The sequence below is a fragment of the Sapajus apella genome, unplaced genomic scaffold, assembly GCF_009761245.1.
Source record: "Sapajus apella isolate SASKATOON/1434 unplaced genomic scaffold, GSC_monkey_1.0 scaffold87, whole genome shotgun sequence".
NCBI classification, from domain to species: Eukaryota; Metazoa; Chordata; class Mammalia; order Primates; family Cebidae; genus Sapajus; species Sapajus apella.
In genome coordinates, this window is record NW_022437027.1 from 6,066,662 (window position 1) to 6,085,633 (window position 18,972).

The 18,972-nt window shown below is 36.7% G+C and overlaps 1 protein-coding gene and 1 pseudogene across 6 annotated transcripts in view; one reads left to right on the forward strand and one right to left on the reverse strand.

The window, feature by feature from the left end:
• Positions 1–630: 630 nt before the first annotated feature.
• Positions 631–18,972, reverse strand: part of AIMP1 (aminoacyl tRNA synthetase complex interacting multifunctional protein 1) — a 33,055-nt gene continuing 14,713 nt past the window's right edge. For 4 of the 6 annotated variants that reach the window (XM_032254851.1, XM_032254850.1, XM_032254849.1 and 1 more), the window contains exons 6-7: positions 13,901–14,069; positions 638–876 (exon numbers count right to left, since the gene is read on the reverse strand). In XM_032254851.1, the coding sequence (XP_032110742.1) occupies positions 710–876; positions 13,901–14,069 (336 nt within the window). In that variant the 3' untranslated portion in view covers positions 638–709. Of the gene's footprint in view, positions 877–10,902; positions 10,973–13,900; positions 14,070–18,972 lie in introns of those variants that run through there. The other 2 variants (XM_032254848.1, XM_032254854.1) reach the window with 2 other exon arrangements.
• Positions 5,631–6,499, forward strand: LOC116534450 (annotated as a pseudogene).

The window sequence follows — 18,972 nt, forward strand, 5'->3', positions numbered from 1 at the left end:
CTTTTATGATCAATTTATTAGAAACACTGTGGCAACTGTTTTCAATGTGTTTATTCTTTAGAGCTAGTCAAAACTTATTACTAATTATTTAGCTAAATAGAAAAACGTCAAGATAGAAAATTTTAGTTTTTTTAAAAAAATGCTTTAAGTATTATTAGTCAGAATTACTCTAGCAGCAAAGCAAAAATGTTCATATGCCACATCTCCTAGGTTTTATGTTTGGCTTTCAGAATGAACAGTTGGTCATTTTCAATACTATTATAATATGATCAGTTAATAAGTCTGATACAAATTTTCCAACTTGTCACTTTGGAAAAGGAGAGGATATTTTTGATACAGATATATAAGAAAAATTTCAGAGCTTGAAATTTCATACATCCTGTGCCCATAAATAAGAAAGTAAATATTAATCTAGTTATCTACATGTATAAAGAAAAAAAAACAGCTGCTAATCAATATTCTTGCTAAAAAATAAATTATTACAAAACATAGGCAACTTCTTCTCTCCTTTATAAATGATTAAGAACCTAGGTAAAAATGTAGTGTTTCCCCAATCAATGAAAACAATATATACCAAGTAAAAGAATAGTCAAGTCTAGGAGACACTAACACAAAAATGAGCCACTCATATTTCAGGTACAAGTGACAAATATATTTCTCTTTATTACTATTAAGGTTTTCTCCAATGTCTTTTGGTAGTGGAGGCATTTTATTTGATACCACTGTTGCTCATGGTTTGAGCCCTACATACTCCCTTCCCTTTCACCTCAAAGGGAACTCCTTTGTATGTAGCCACACACTCATCATTAGTGTGAAGGTCAGGCTGGATCTGCTCCCAAATCTTCTTCTTAGGGTTCAGCTCCTTGTCGGGTATTCCTGTGTAGGAGGAAAAAAAGCGCAAGAAAATTACACTGCTAATGTACAAAAATATTAAAGAGACTGTACAGAGATTTCCAGTGAATTGTCTTGGCAGCATTTTCTGATTTTTGGACCTAATCAAACTCTTAACATTTACTTTATTTTTATTATGTCAGCAGTTTATATTCTTGATTGGTAAAATTAAATCGTTTTTGTTGTTTCTTTACATATGTTTTAAAGATGTTATATTTTATTCTTATATTTTTATAAGTAATAAAGCTCAATGAATCCATGTCCAAATAATTAAAATAATAAGATACTCACTGATACGGTTTGAGTCTGTGTTCCCACCTAAATATCATATTCAATTGTGATTCCTAATGTTGGAGGTGGAGCCTGGTGGGGGTGATTGGATTACTTGGGCAGATTTCCTCCTTGGTGCTGGTTTTGTGACAGTGAGTTATCCTGAAATCTGGTTGTTTAGAAGTGTGGCATCTCCCTGCTCTCTCTCGGTCCTTGCCTGCCATATAAGATGCATGCTCTTGCTTTGACTTCCGCCATGAGTAAAATTTCCCTGAGGCCTCCCCAAGAGCAGATGTTGCCATGATTCCTGTACAGCCTACTGAACCGTGAGACAATTAAACCTCTTTTCCTTATAAATCACCTAGCCCCAGGTATTTCTTTACAGCAGTGCATGAATGGATTAATATACTCATTTTATTATTAAATATAAAGAAAAATTATGAAGAAATGAAAACATATTTTGATGTTATATTTTTACAACTGTCAGAAGCAGCTTACGCTTTACTATGTTTCAAAACACAAAATGAGCAGCTAGATCACTGCTCTAGTGCTAAAGATTTCTTATCAATAGTGGAGAATGGCTTAGATTTTGGGATTCTATAGCTAATGACGATAACTACTTTGGATTTCATTTGCTACCCATTCCACTCAGTGAGATGTAAAGAAATAGAAAATATTAGTGAGGACACAGGGACTAATATTTTCTAAGCACTAGGAACTAGTTGTTGCCTAAAACTCACACAACTGTGAAGTATAAAGAAACTGAAGCTCAGAAAATACAAGTTTCTCAATGTCACACAATCAACAAAGCCCATGTTCTGCTAGTACAGCACTCTGTCCCCTGACAAACTATACTTCAGAAAATAAACAACCCTCTTACATGTGGTTAATACCCAAAACCCCTCTATTTATAGTAACTCACATTATACATTTTATAATAAAAGAAAAATTAGTAGTAGAGTATATCTGGTCTAGACTTAACAACAATATATCAAACAATTCCTCTACTTAATGACAGAAAAGTAGAGAGTAAAGTTTATTATAAGTTCAGAATTTACTATAAGTTCAATATTTAGAATGAAGAATCAGTTCAACAAACAATGAACAAAAGTGACATATCTCTTAAGCTGTGGAACTTCAATGATTCAATTGCTTTCCTGGAGGTAATAAACAAATATTGTTGAAGTATAATTAAGTAATGATAGAAATATAAACCTTCTAGATCTTTTTTTCACTGACTCCTAAGTTGAGATCTCTTGGAATTACTTAAAAAGAATCCTTTGATTACTGGAAGTATTTATATTTTATATTCTGATGACATCTTATATAAACTAGTATTTATTTTCCATGCATATATAAAGAATAACAAAACTAAGTAAATTAGCTGGTCATTGTAGTTTTGTTCTTTATTAGCTCTTCAGAGACTACGAAACTGGCAAGAACATACAACACTGCCTTCTAACATGCAAGTTTTCAGGCATAAAGAGTAGTTAATTGAATGATACACCTACAGTAGAACATGTAATGAAACTAAAACTGAAAGACTGACTGGTATAAAAAATAAGGATTTCTCTTATTCCGTTAAGGACATTTGATTAGACAACAGATAAACTAATAGAATGGAAAAAAATAACAATAAATAAACTTCAATTATATTGCTCCTTAGATTCATAAGATTTTTATTTATTATTTGTAAATCATTCCTTAATCTATAATCAAAATCTTGTGCAGATATTGTGTGGGAAAGTGGGCACTCCAGGATTCTGGAAGGCTAGAGGCAGAGCTACTATTCAGGGAAACCTGAGCACTGACTCAGATTTGCAACCTTGACCCAAAAGGATGCTGCCAAACTGATAATGAGTTAGTTAAGAAGCAGACTGACATACACTCTTCTTATGAAGAATATAGATTGCATGTGTAAATTCTTGCTGAAAGCAGACGTTAAGACCTAAGTATAAAAAGCTGTGATGCAGCTTCTCAAATCTATAAAGAAACTGCCATGTAAACTAGATAATATCCATAATAATACACAACACGTATATAGTGCTTACTAGGTGCTGGTCACTGTACTGAGTGCTATACATATATATTAACTTGTTTAATCCTCTCAGTACATATGTAATATTCATTACTCTCATCTTACAGATGAGAACATTGAGGCACAAAAGTTATAGCAAAGAATTTAAAATACCAGGCAGTTGGGTAAGTGTTTCAAAAGTTAAAGCTTATAAAACCCAGATGAGGCAAATACCAACTAAAAACCCCTTCTTATAGGTGAGAAAGCCGAAGTTCAGAAAGATTTGAATAGGATGCGTGAGTGAGTCATGTAGCTATCTTGCAAAAGAGCCAGTGGCTCAAGTGGAGTAAGCAAGGAAAAGTTGGAGTTCCTAAGATTAACAAAATAATGAGAGACCACTTTAAGGACTTGGGCTTATACTGTAGGTAAGATGAAAAACTTCTGAATAGTTCTGAGCAGAGTAATATAATTTGATCAAGATCACTCTGGCTGCTCCAATTGAAAATAAATGGAAGAAAAGAGAGGGCAACAGCAGGATGATCAGTTTAGAAGACTTCTGTAAATATGTAGATAAGAGATGTTGGTTTTCGGACTAGGATGGTCGTAGTGGAGTTAATACAAATTCTAGGTATGTTCAGAAAGTAGGACCACTAGGATTTTCTGAGGGAAAGATGTAGGGTATGAGAAAAGCAGTTAAGCAACTAGGAGAATGGAAATGCTATCAAATAAGATGAAAAATACTGTGGAAAAGGAAAGTCTAGGGGGAAGAATGGGATTCGTGCCCTTCCCCCTTGGAGCATGTACGTCAAAGAGTTCATCTGGCAGCTATCTAGCTTATCTAAGTGACTAGGTAAAATTGTCAAAGGAATGAGCATGGAACAAAAAGAGTTCCAAAAGCAAGGTCTGAGACCCTATAACAGTAAGAGGCCAGGGAGGTACAGCAAAGGACATGACAGGGGCAGCCAGTGAAGCAGGAAGACCACCAGGAGAGTATGGTACCAGATGTCAAGTTAATTAAGACTGACAACTAGACACATAACTACAGGGAGTTATTGGTGATCTTACCCAGAGCAGTTCTGGTGAAACACAGTGGGGAGAGAAAACTGATTACAATGGGGTTTTGAGAGGAGGGATCAAGTATAGACAATTTGGAGTTTTAATAAATGGACTTAAAATTTAAAGCTATGCTTTATAATTAGCTATTAATTTCTATTATTAAGGCTCAATATCAATAGAAATCAGCACGATCTTTAAAAGTCTGACTGTAAATTCCTACTTATCATTTGATCATAAATAGTGCATTCTCACAAATACTTGTCATTGCCTTTGTCTCCTAGTTGTAATACTGTTTTCAAGTTAGCTACACTTGGTGGGAGTAGAATGGCGATCATAGCTCCATGAATCTAAAGCCATCAGGCATCTCTGAGAAATCATAGAGACTGAGATTTTCCCAAAATGCAATTTCCAAAAAAATGTTGTTAGAGCATAGGCTGCTATGATTTCTCATCTATCAGGGTTCAAGACAAACATTCATTCAAAGTCATAGGTTCTTGTAAAAAAAAAAAAAAAACTCCTTTTTTTTTTTTTTTGTACTACTCTATTTTTGATTAGGAGGGTGGAAATGAGCTCCAAGGACATTAATCAATGCTTTCATCTATATTTTCTGTCTTACTGTTGCATGTTAAAATTCTTCATATTGTAATATTTCATTAAACAGTTAATGGAGAATTTTTAAACATACGTAATCACACCAGCCTTGCAATGTCAATAAAACTCAGCTATTTGCAATCAGAAATGACAAAGGTGACATTACAACTGATCTCATAGAAATACAAAAGAACCTCAGAGACCACTACAAACATCTCTTCGCACACAAATTAAAAAATGGATAAATTCTTAGAAACACACAACCTCCCAAGATTGTACTAGAAAGACAGTAAAAACCTCAACAGACAAATAACAAGTTCTCAAACTGAATCAGTAATACAAACCTACTAATTAAAAAAAGCCCTGGTGTGGTGGTGCAAGCCTGTGGTCCCAACTACTTGGGAGGATGAGGTGAGAGGTTGGCTTTGAGCCTAGAAGGCAGAGGTTGCAGTGAGCCAAGATAACGCCACTGCACTCCAGCCTGGGCTACAGAGCCAGACCTTGTCTCAAAAAAAAAAAAAAAAAAAAAAAAAAAAAAAGCCCTGGATCAGATGGATTCGCAGGTGAATTCTTCCAGATGTACAAGAAGAACTAGTATGAATTCTACTAAGACTATTTCAAAAAACTGAGGAAGAGGAATTCCTTCCTTATGTATCCTATAAAGCCAGTATCAGCCTGATACCAAAAACTGTCCCAGGAAAAAAGAAAACTGTAGGCCAATATCTCTGAGGAATAGACACAAAAATCCTCAACAAAATACTAGCAAATCAAATACAGTGGCACATCAAAAAGCAATACACCACAGTCACCTTTTGGCTCTCTGAGCAGCACCATGGCGGTTGGCAAGAACAAGTGCCTTACGAAAGGTGGCAAAAAGGGAGCCAAGAAGAAAGTGGTTGATCCATTTTCTAAGAAAGATTGATATGATGTGAAAGCACCTGCTATGTTCAATTATAAGAAATATTGGAAAGACGCTAGTCACCAGGACCCAAGGAACCAAAATTGCATCTGATGGCCTCAAGGGTCGAGTGTTTGAAGTTAGTCTTGCTGATTTGCAGAATGATGAAGTCACATTTAGGAAATTCAAGCTGATTACTGAAGATGTTCAAGGCAAAAACTGCCTGACTAACTTCCATGGCATGGATCTTACCCGTGACAAAATGTGTTCCATGGTCAAAAAATGGCAGACAATGATTGATGCTCATGTTGATGTCAAGACTACCGATGGTTACTTGCTTCATCTGTTCTGTGTTGGTTTTACTAAAAAACGCAATAATCAGATAAGGAAGACCTCTTATGCTCAGCACCAACAGGTCTGCCAAATCCGGAAGAAGATGATGGAAATCACGACCTGAGAGGTGCAGACAAATGGCTTGAAAGAAGTGGTCAATAAATTGATTCCAGACAGCATTGGAAAAGACATAGAAAAGGCTTACCAATCTATTTATCCTCTCCATGATGTCTTCATTAGAAAAGTAAAAATGCTGAAGAAGCCCAGGTTTGAATTGGGAACACTCACGGAGCTTCATGGTGAAGACAGTAGTTCTGGAAAAGCCACTGGGGTTGAGACAGGTGCTAAAGTTGAACGAGCTGATGGATATGAACCACCAGTCCAAGAATCTGTTTAAAATTCAGACTTATAATAGTGGCAAATAAAAAGTCTTATTTGTGGGGCGGGGAGGGGGGGAAGCAATACACCACAATCAAGTAGGCTTTATTCCTGGGATGCAAGGCTGTTTCAACATATGCAAATCAATAAATGTGATTCACTATATAAATAGAAGACCAAAAATTATATAATCATCTCAACAGATATAGAAAAAGCTTCAAATAAAATCTACATCCCTTCATGATAAAACCCTCAATAGACTAGGGATCAAAGGAACAGGCCTCAATATAATAAGAAGTCATCTATGACAAACACACAGCCAACATAATACCTAATGGGCTAAAGCTGGAACCACTCCCCTTGAAAACTGGAATTACTCCTATTTAACATAGAGCTGGAAATCCTAGACAGAGCAATCAGGCAAGAGAAAGAAAGAAAAGGCATCCAAATAGGAAAAGAAGAAGTCAAATTATCTCTTCACTGATTTATGATTCTGTACTTAAAAAACCCTAAAGACTCTGCCAAAAGACTCCCAGAACTGATAAATGACTTTAGTAAAGTTTCTGGATACAAAATCAATGTGCAAAAATCAGTAGCATTTCTATACACCAAAGTTCAAGCTGAAAGTCAAATCAAGAACACAATTCCATTTATAATAGCCACAGAAAAAATGAACTATCTAGAAATACAGCTAAGGAAGGAGGTGAAAGATCTCTACAAGAACTACAAAACACTGCTGAAAGAAATCACAGAGGATACAAACACATGTAAAAACACGGTACACTCATGGATTGGAAGAATTAACATTGTTAAAATTGCCTTACTGCCCAGGTAATCTACAGAGTTAACACTATCAAACTACCAACATCATTAATCACAGAATTAGAAAAAAAATTCTAAAATGCAAATGGAATGAGAAAAGAGTCCAAATAGGCAAAATAATTCTAAGCAAAAAGAACATAACTGGAGGCATCATACTAACCAACTTCAAACTATCCTACAAGGCTAGAATAACCAAAACAGAATGGTACGGGTACAAAAAGAGACACATAGACAAATGGAACAAGATAAAGAACCCAGAAATAAAGCTGCACACCTACAACCATCTGATCTGCAACAAGTCAACAATAGCAAGCAATGGGGAAAAAAACTCCATTCAATAGATGGTGCTGGAATAACTGGCTAGCCATATGCAGAAGAGTAAAATAGGACCCCGATATTTCAGCATATACAAAAGTTAACTCAAGCTGGATTAAAGAATTGAATATAAGTTACGCGTATGTTGAACCAGCCTTGCATCTCTGGGATGAAGCCTACTTGATCATGATGGATAAGCTTTTTGATGTGCTGTTGCATTCCGTTTGCCAGTATTTTACTGAAGATTTTTGCATCAATGCTCATCACTGATATTGGTCTGAAATTTTCGTTTTTAGTTATGTCTCTGCCAGGTTTTCATATCAGGATGATGTTGGTCTCATAAAATGAGTGAGGGAGGATTTCCTCTTTTTGTATTGTTTGGAATAGTTTCAGAAGGAATGGTACCACCTCCTCTTTGTACATTCTAGTAGAATTAGCTGTGAACACATCTAGACCTGAACTTTTTTTGGTTGGTAGGCTATTAATTTCTGCCTCAACTTCAGACCCTGTTAATAGTCTATTCAGGGATTCATCTTCTTCCTGGTTTAGTCTTGGGAGGATCTGAGTGTAGAGGAATTTATCCATTTCTTCTAGATTTTCTAGAACAGAGGCCTCAGAAGTAACGCCACACATCTACAACCATCTGATTTTTGACAAATCTCGCAAAAACAAGCAATGGGGAAAGCATTCCCTGTTTAAATAGTGTTGGGAAAACTGGCAAACCATGTGCAGAAAGCTGAAACTGGGCCCCTTCCTTACACCTTATATAAAAATTAACTCAGATTGATTAAAGATTTAAACATAAGACCTGACACCCTAAAAACCCTAGAAGAAAACCTGGCAATACCATTCAGGACATAGGTATAGGCAAGGACTTCATGACTAAAACACCAAAAGCATTGGCAACAAAAGCCAAAATAGACAAATGGGATCTAATTAAACTTAAGAGCTTCTGCACAGCAAAATAAACTATCAGGAGAGTGAACTGGCAACCGACAGAATGGGAAAAAATTTTTTGCAATCTACCCGTCTCACAAAGGGCTAATATTCAGAATCTACAAAGAACTAAAACAAATTTACAAGAAAAAAACAACTCCCTCAAAAAGTGGGTGAAGGATATGGATAGACACTTTCCAAAAGAAGACATTTATGTGGCCAACAGACATACGAAAAACTGCTCATCATTACTGGTCATTAGAGAAATGCAAATCAAAACCAAATTGAGATACCCCCTCATGCCAGTTAGAATGGCGATCATTAAGAAATTAGGACACAGATGGTGGAGAGGATGTGGTGAAATAAGAATGCTTTTACACTGTTGGTGGGAGTGTAAATTGGTTCAACCATTGTGGAAGACAGTATGGTGATTCCTCAAGGATCTAGAACTAGAAATACCATTTGACCCAGCAATCTCATTACTGTATATATACCCAAAGGATTATAAATCGATCTATTATAAAGACACATGCACACATATGCTCAATGTGGTACTGTTTACAATAGCAAAGACATGGAATCAACCCAAATGCCCATCAAAGATACACTGGATAAAGAAAATGTGGCACATATACACCATGGAATACTATGCAATCATAAAAAGAATGAGTTCATGGCCTTTGCAGGGACATCGATGAATCTGGAAACCATCATTCTCAACTAAGTGACACAAGAACAAAAATCAAACACTGCATGTTCTCACTCATAAGTGGGCGTTGAGCAATGAGAACACATGGACACAGGGAGGGGAACATCACACACTGGGGTCTGTTGGGGGGTGAGGGGGCCAAGGGAGGGATAGCAAGGGGTGGGGGGATTGGGGAGAGATAACATTAGGAGAAATACTAATGTAGGTGATGAGAGGATGGATGCAGCAAACCACCATGGCATGTGTATAAAAAAAAAAAAAGAATTAAATGTAAGACTTAAGATTGTAAAAATCCTAAAAGAAAAGCTAGGAAATACCCTTCTCAATATCACTCTTGACAAAAATTATATGAAATACCCTTCTCAATATCACCGTTGGCAAAGAATTTATGACTGAGTCTCTAAGAGCAATTGCAACAAAAACAAAAGTTGACAAGTGGGAGCTGATTAAAGAGCTTCTGTACAACAAAAGAAACTAACAGTAGAATAAACAGACAACCTAAGGAATGGAAAAAAATATTAGAAAACTATGCATCCAACAAAGTTCTCATATCCAGAATCCATAAGGAACTTAATTCAACAAGCAAAAAACAAATAACTCCATTAAAACATTGGCAAAGAACATGAACAGATACTTCTCAACAGAAGACATATATGCCGCCAACAAATATCAAAAATGTTCAACATCGCTAACCACCACAGAAATGCAAATCAAAACCACAATGAGAAACCAACTCATACCCATCAGGATGGCTATTATTAAGACAAAAAAATAACAGATGTTGGCAAGGTGGAAGACAAGAGAGAATGCAAATTAGTTCAGCCACTGTGGAAAGCAGTTTGGAATTTCTCAAAGAACTTAAAACAGAACTACCATTTGACCCTGCAATCCCATTACTGGGTATATACTCAAAGAAAAATAGATCTTTCTACAAAAAAGACAAATACACTCATATGTTCACTGCAGCACTATTCACAATAGCAAAGACATCGAATCAACTCAGGTATCCATCAACAGTGGACTGGATAAAAAAAATGTGGTACATATATACTATGGAATACTATGCAGCCTTAAAAAAGAAGAAAATTATATCCTTTGCAGCAACATGGATGCAGCTGGAAGCCATTATCATAAGTAACTCAATAGAAGAACAGAAAATCAAATACAGCATGTTCCCATTTAATAGTGAGAGCTAAACCTAAATATTGAGTATACATGGACAGGAAGATGGAAACAAAAGACACTGAGTACTACTAGAAGGGAGGCTGGGAGTGGGGTAAGGGTAGGGTAAGGGTTGAAAAACTACCTATTAGGTACTATGCTCACTACATGGGTGATGGCATCATTCCTACACTAAATCTGAAGGAAATACAATTTGTCAATATAAGAAACCTGCATATGTATCCCTTGCGCCTAAAAGTTGGAAAAAAAAAAAAAAAAACTGAAAACTTAAATTTTGTTGCACTATTAAAAAATAATTCACTCACACACACAAAAAAATCCTCAGTCATTTAACTTTTGAACTAATTCTATTTGTTATCCTCATTTATTTCTGCTTTTCCAATTACTCTAGTCAAATAGATATCCTTTAAATGAAGTTTTTTAATTTCTGTTTTTCTTCTTATCAGGTCCTTCCACTTATATGAAATAAATACTTATTCCATATCTGCCAAGAATCCTTTCTCTTCTGCTTCAAAGACCTATTTGAAGAAACTTTCTCATACATTATGAAGCTTCATTTGTATCAGGAGTATTATTACTAGAGAAAACAGGCAATACAAAATGAAACTTCCTTTTAGATTATTAAAATTATTACATTTTAACTTAGACATTTTCTTTATATACTGAAGTTGAGTAAAAACATGTGCAAGTATATTATTAGATGGAATTTATAATTTTAAATCTAAACTTTTCATCTCTTTCTGTGCTGCAGCATGAGACAATCTACAGCATAACTGATTTTGCACCACATTAATCTGTTATCTATCCATGTCATACTTTTCTGCTATGCTGGTATTAATATTATTGCTTTAGTTAGGACATTATTGCTCTCCATGGGGCTCTGTTAGTCTGTTCTCATGCTGCTAATAAAGATATTCCCAAGGTTGGGTCATTTCTAAAGCAAAGCGGTTTAATTGGCTCAAAGTTCTACCTGACTGGGGAGGTCTCACAATCATAGCAGAAGGTTACTGCCATGGCAGTAGTTACTGCCAAGGCAGAAGAGGAGCAAAGGCACACCTTACATGGCAGCAAGGAAGAGAGTGTGTGAAGTGGAGCTGCCCTTTTATAAAACCATCAGATCTCATGAGACTTACTCACGTCATGAGAACAGCACAAGAAAAACCTTCCCCCAGGATTTAATGACCTCCTACCAGGTACCTCCCATGACACATGAGAATTGTGGGAGCTATAATTCAAGATAAGATTTGGCTGGGGACATAACCAAACCATATCATTCCACCCCGGGCCCTTTCCAAATCTCATGTCCTCACATTTCAAAACCAATCATGCCTTCCCAACAGTCCCCCAGAGTCTCAACTCATTTCAGCATCAACTGAAAGTCCACAGTCCAACATCTCATCTGAGACAAGGCAAGTCCCTTCTGCCTATGAACCTATAAAATCAAAAGCAAGTTAGTTACTTCCCAGATACAATGGAGGTACAGACATTGGGTAAATACATCATTCCAAACGGGAGAAACTGGCCAAAACTAAGGAGCTACAGACCCCATGCAAGTCTGAAATCCAGTAGGGTAGTCACTAAACCTCAAAGTTCCAAAATGATCTCCTTTGACTCCAAGTCTCACATGCAGGTCACGCTGATGCAAGAGGTGGGCTCCCAAGGCCTTGTGCAGCTCCGTCCCTGTGGCTTTGTAGGGTATAGCCATCATCCCAGCTGCTTTCACAGGCTGGAGCGTCTGAGGCTTTTCCAGGCACACAGCGGAAGCTGTTGGTGGATCTATGATTCTAGGGTCTGGAGGGCAGTGGCCCTCTTCTCACAGCTCTCATAGGCAGTGCCCCAGTGGGGATTCTGTGTGGGAGGTCCCATCCCACATTTCTCTTCTGCACTGCCCTAGTAGAGGTTCTCCATGACAGCCCTGCTCCTGAAGTAAATTTCTGCCTGGACATACAGGGGTTTCCATACATCTTCTGAAATCTAGTTGGAGGTTCCCAAACCTCAATTCTTGATTTACGTGCATCTACAGGCTCAATACCATATGGACGATGCCAAGGTTTAGAGCTTCCACCCTCTGAAGCAAGGGACTGAGCTGTACTTCAGCCCTTTTTAGCCATGGCTGGAGCAGCTGGGAAGCAGGGCACCAAGTCTCTAAGCTGCACACAGCATGGGGGCCCTAGGCCCAGCCCAGGAAACCATTTTTTCCTCCTAGATCTCAGGTCCTGTGCTGGGAAGGGCTGCTGTAAAGGTCTCTGACATTCCCTGGAGACATTTTCCCCATTGTCTTGGCAAATAATATTTGGCTCCTTGTTGCTTATATAAATTTCTGCAGCTGACAGAAATGGGTTTTTCTTTTCTACTGCATTGTCTGCAAACTTTTCAAACTTTTATGTTCTGCTTCCCTTTTAAACCTATGTTCCAATTCCAAACCATGTCTTTGTGAATGAATAAAACGGAATGCTTTTTAAGAGCACCTAAGTCATCTCTTAAATGCTTTGCTGCTTAGCAATTTCTTCTGCCAGATACCCCAAATCATCACTCTCAAGTTCAAAGTTCCACAGATCTCTAGGGAGGGGGCAAAATGCCGTCAGTCTCTTTGATAAAGCATAGCAAGGATCACCTTTGCTTCAGTTCCAACAAGTTCCTCATCTCTGAGACTAGCTCAGCCTGGACTTTATTGTCCATATCACTATCAACATTTTGGTCAAAGCCATTCAACAAGTCTCTAGAAAGTTCCAAGCTTTCCCACATTTTCCTGTCTTCCAAGTCCTCCAAGTATCCAGGAAGTCCCAAACTATCCCACATTTTCCTATCTTCTTCTGAGTCCTCCAAACTGTTCCAACCTCTGCCTGTTATCCAGTTTCAAAGTCGATTTCATACTTTCAGGTACCTTTATAGCAGCACCCCGGTACCAATTTACTGTATTAGTCCATTCTCATGCTGCTAATAAAGATATATCCAAGACTGGGTAATTTATAAAGAAAAGAGGTTTAATGGACTCACAGTTCCGCACGGCTGGAGAGGCCTCACAATCACGGCAAAAAACGAAGGAGGAGCAAAGGCATGTCTTATATAGCAGAAGGGAAGAAAGTGTGTGTAGTGTAACTGCCCTTTTACAAAATCATCAGATTTCATGAGGCTTATTCACTATTATGAGAACAGCACAGGTAAAACCTGCCCCCAGATTCAGTAACCTCCCACCAGGTCCCTCCCATGATATGTGGGGATTATTGGAGCCACAATTCAAGATGAGATTTCAGTGGAGACATAGTCAAACCATATCAGGAGTTTTAAACAACTTGTACATTCTTGGGGAGGAGAATGGTTATAAGGTTTACTCAATGTGTCATCTTGAGCCAATCTTGAAAAACTCAATAATATTTAATAACGGTCATTTAATGTAAGACTTTGATTCTTACACTGATTTTAATCTTTAAACATTACAAACATCACTTTGAGAACTGATTGCAAAACTATTAAATAATTCCTAATAAATACAAATACCTACCTGGGAAAGCTGCAAAAGTAATTCTGTCTCCAGGAACAGACCCATTTGGAGGTGCCAAGATTTCAACTTTCTCTGGTGAACTAGCACACATGACCATTGCTTGAGACAATACTCCCCTCATCTTTGCAGGTTTCAGATTACAAAGTAAAACCACCATCCGATTTTGCATCTGTATAAAATATCAACTGGTAAGTAAAGATGTACACAGATTAAGCCTAATCATATCCAGACTACATTAAGCTACACTTAATATGCTAAGTATCAAATGTTCTACTTTTGTGGATGTACCTTTGTCTCTGTGTGCCTAAAGTCTCTTATTGTTGTTATGAAGCTTTACATAAACATGAAAAAATAATTCCTCCAACTCGATAATGCATTATGGTTAAAAGAGCAGAGGCACTTCAGTTAAAAATGTACTGAATAAATAAATGAGTGAAACAGATTTGGTTTTGAATTTCAGCTGCCATTCACTAGCAATGAGAATGCATAAATTTGACATTCCTGTTCGCTCAAAAAATAAGAGAAATCATACTGAAAAGTTGTCATAAGGATTAAATCATAATATGCATATAAAGCATTTAGCCTAGCATTAGAATTAAAATAAATGCACACATTCACACATGTGCATTTTTTTCCCCTATACATTTGTTCATTTACAGAGCTATGCTAGATCTATTTTTTAATTAAAAAAAAAATTGGCTGGGCGTGGTGACTCACACCTATAATCCCAGCTCCTTTGGAAACTCAGGCAGGCAGACTGCTTGAGCCCAGCAGTTCGAGACCAGCCTGGGCAATATGGCAAAACCCAGTCTCTACAAAAAGTACAAAAATTAGCTGGGCATGGTGGCATGCACTTGTAGTCCCAGCTACTTGGGAGGCTAAGGTGGAAGGATCACTTGAGCCTGGAGTCTGCAATAAGCCTGGATTATGACACTTAACTCCAGCTTGGGCAACAGAGAAAAGACCCATTTCTCAAAAAAAAAAAAAAAAAGAAAAAAAAATCATTTAACAATTCCAGCATTATGCATCATGCAACTAACAGGTAGGGCTATTTCTATAATTTTTTTACAGAAGCAAATATAATTTCTTTAATCTTCAAATCTCAAGTGTCTTTTTACTCCAACTAGCAAAAATAAGAAATACAGTTATTTAAATTTTTCCAACAGCTTTAAAATGAATCATACAAGAGGACTATTGCTCGAAGGAGGAAAAAAGATGCATTTTAGATAAAAGATGGTTTTTATAAATAAATGTTATATGGAAATTGACTTTGAAATTCTATGATTTAAAAAAAATGAGCCTAAGAGTCAAATTCAAAATGAATTAGGGGGTCTTCATAAATAATATTTATCTTCAAATGCTTCAAATGAAGTGACAATGTCACATATATGAGAACTTAAAAGTTATAGCAAAAATGTTTAACAGTAGCAACAAGATTAGTTAGATGCAATCCTTTAAGGATCTGATGATAGCTATAAACCTTTTCCCTAGAAAAATGTACAACCTAAAAAATACCATATGTAATTTTAAGAACTAAGTGACCCTGCTTTATAGAATATTTACTAGTACTACCTGTTTTTTTTTAACTTTTATTTTAGGTTCTATCTTGATGGGTTAGAAACAGATGTTTATAAAAATGGCTTTGCTTATAGTTGTGAATGATGGCTGCTGGAAGAGAAAAAATAGTCTACAACTTATAAGAACAGAAAAGATGAGCCCCAAATGAGGAGATTTTCCAATTTAAGTTGACTTAAGATCAGTTGGTTCTTTTCTCCAGTGCTCCTAACTTCATAAGGAGTTATGAATCAGCCTTGGTCCTATGTAAATAATAAATATTCAAAAGGAAAAAAAGCACATGCATATGACAAGTCTATCTCTTTTTTCCTAGATAAGAGAAACTTCACTGATCTCCTTAATTCCATCTCCTTCCCATCAACAGAGCAGCCAGAATGATCCTATTAAAATGTTAGGCTGACCAATGTTATTCTTTTGCTCTAAAATCCTATAATGGCTTTCATCTTACTCAGAAAAAATGTCACTCTTTACAATGATCCATAAGTCATTTGGCACCCTTACCTCTGATTTCATCTCCCATGACTTTCTCACTTATTTACTCTGCTCTTTTCATATTGGCCTCCTGCTATTCCTTGAACACCCCAGGCATCCACCTCTCCTATGCCCCCTGAAATGCTCTTCAGCCAAATAAACACGTGACTTGCTTTCATTTTCTTAGACTTTACTCAATGTCATTTTCTTTATGAGGTCTTCCCTGGGCACTTAATATAAAATGTCAACATGATCCTGGCCTCAATACTTACTACATTCTTTGCCTACTTGATTTTTCTCTGGGCACTTATTATTAGTTAACATACTATATATTTACTAATGCCTTGATAATATTTCTGACTCCCTTATAGGAATGTAAGCTTCATAAAGGCAGGGCTATTTTAAAAAATCTGTTTGTTGCCTGGGTGTGGTGGCTCACATCTGCAATCCCAGCATTTTGAGAGGCCAAGGCAGGCGGAATCACCTGAGGTCAGCAGTTTGAGACCAGCCTAGCCAACATGGTGAAACCCCATCTCTACTAACAATACAAAAAATTAGCCAGGCATGGTGGTGGTGCCCGTAATCCCAACTACTCAGGAGGCAGAGGTTGCATTGAGCCGAGATTGCCTTATTGCACTCCAGCCTGGGTGACAGAGTGAGACTGTATCTCCAAAAAAAAAAAAAAAAAGTTTGTCTATCTCTGTATTTTAATTTGCTGCTGTATCCTTTATTTAGGTGCTAACAAATACTCGCAGCTATAAATATGATTGAATAAACACAGGGATTTGTTCAAGTTCACAAAACCAAGAAGCAGCAGAGTGGCAATAAACAAAGGCAGTACTATCTTAATGTTGAAGTCCATATTCTTTGCAGTATCTCTGAAGCAACATGGGTCAGAGGAAATGGTAGATGATTCAGATCACTACAGAAAACATCTAGAAAAAGGACATTTAAAACTATTACTGTCTTTGATTCTTTCCACTGTTACTAAATACATTTTTTAAAAACCATTTAATTCTTACAGAAAGTAAATATTATTCAACAGTAAAGAAAAAGGGAGAAAGTAAATTTTTGTTGAGAAGGAGGTTTGAAAGCTTATAAGAAATAAAAAGCAACAGTTAGAAAACACCACTCTGAAGGGTATCATCATGGAGTATCAATTTGCTTTTAAAATAGTTATCATGCAAGTTTATCCTTCCTAAAATATACCATAACTACTTTTCACATATTCCAAATACCCAGCTCTAGTTCTACTATAGAAATAATTACATCTTAAATAGGGAATAATATTATATAAACTGTAACCATGATTTGTTTTCTGAAGCGACACAAAAGCACATTCCTTGGTGCTAAACTCACCAGAAGAAAGGAAAAGTGGAGATACTCTAAGCTTCCCGCTGTCAATTTCTTTTATGAAACACTTAAAACCCAAACTTCACTGGCTCAGATAATTAATCATTGGAGGCTTAAAAGAAATGAGCTTGTTAAGTAGGAAGTAGAAGAAATCACTTCCTTGTACTCTTGATGATAGGTCAATATTGATCCATTACCCCATACTGTGTTTCAGCAATGCTGCAATTAGAGAGCCAAAACAAAAGCCCAGGACAGGGATCAATTTTGATGCAATTATGATACAACTGTCTACGAAGTAAGTAAAGGAAATGAGTAAGGAACCCTAGACAGAAAAAACAAGTAACAGTCTTATTTTTTTTGAGACATGGTAAAAAAAAAAAGACAGTTGAGTCTCCCCTTAACCTTCCTTAAGTATAACACTAGCAGAAAAACAAAGATAAATACCAAATAATCACAAATGACCCTCCACCTCAACTATGGAATGGTTGAAACTGTGGCAGAGTGTAACTTCCACCTAAAGGGGCTATCGATTACTAAGTGTTAGCCAATTTCTGCCTCGAGGAAACAGCAGGGTGTTGGGAAAGGTGGGGGTAGAGCTTAGTCCCGAATTTTTAAGAAAAAAGACATCAGGATTTTCATGTAAAATTCCATGTGGAAGTATTTTATGAAATACTATGAAAGATAAACTAAAACTTTTGGGGATTGCATTCTTTCCTTGGCCCAGCAGTTGGTAATTTATGACCCTGGTCATGTGTATGGCTCTAAAAACTACGTAGTACCTGTAGTTAGAAGCTTCATTACTAACCAACCTTGAATGGTACACAGGAAAGCTGAACAGTATAGTGATTAAAGATAATCAGCCTTACAGTGAGATGAATGAGTATATATACATATATAGAGAGAGCACAAGTTGGTTTACTTTCCAAAACATCATCTGTAAATGAGGATGATACTTCTTAACTGAGAGTTATAAGAAATAAAACAGCATGTGAAAAAGAATACATATATTAAGTACTTCTAACACAACCGTCATCATAATCATTATTTTTATCACGTACCATCATGGAATTTTATCATTCCTTGCTTTTTATTTATTTTTTTATTTTATTTTATTTTTTTTGAGACGGAGTTTCACTCATGTTACCCAGGCTGGAGTGCAATGGCGCAATCTCGGCTCACCGCAACCTCCGCCTCCTGGGTTCAGGCAATTCTCCTGCCTCAGCCTCCTGAGTAGCTGGGATTACAGGCATGCGCCACCATGCCCAGCTAATTTTTTGTATTTTTAGTAGGGACGGGGTTTCACCATGTTGACCAGGATGGTCTCGATCTCTTGGCCTCGTGATCCACCCGCCTCGGCCTCCCAAAGCGCTGGGATTACAGGCTTCAGCCACCGCACCCGGCTCATTCCTTGCTTTTTAAAATCATGTAATAAAAACCCAGAAAGCACCAATCTACGAGAACAAATTTTATTTGTCTAAAACCCAAAAAGAGTATTTTCATACTTGAGGAAAAATGAGGAGAGGGGATCATGGAGATTAAACTTGCAATTTTTAATGGTATTCCTTTATTTGTTAAAAATGGGATGTTTTGTATTTTGTTGTTACTTAGATTTTACTAATATATATATATATACACACATATATACATATATATATGCACATATATACATATAT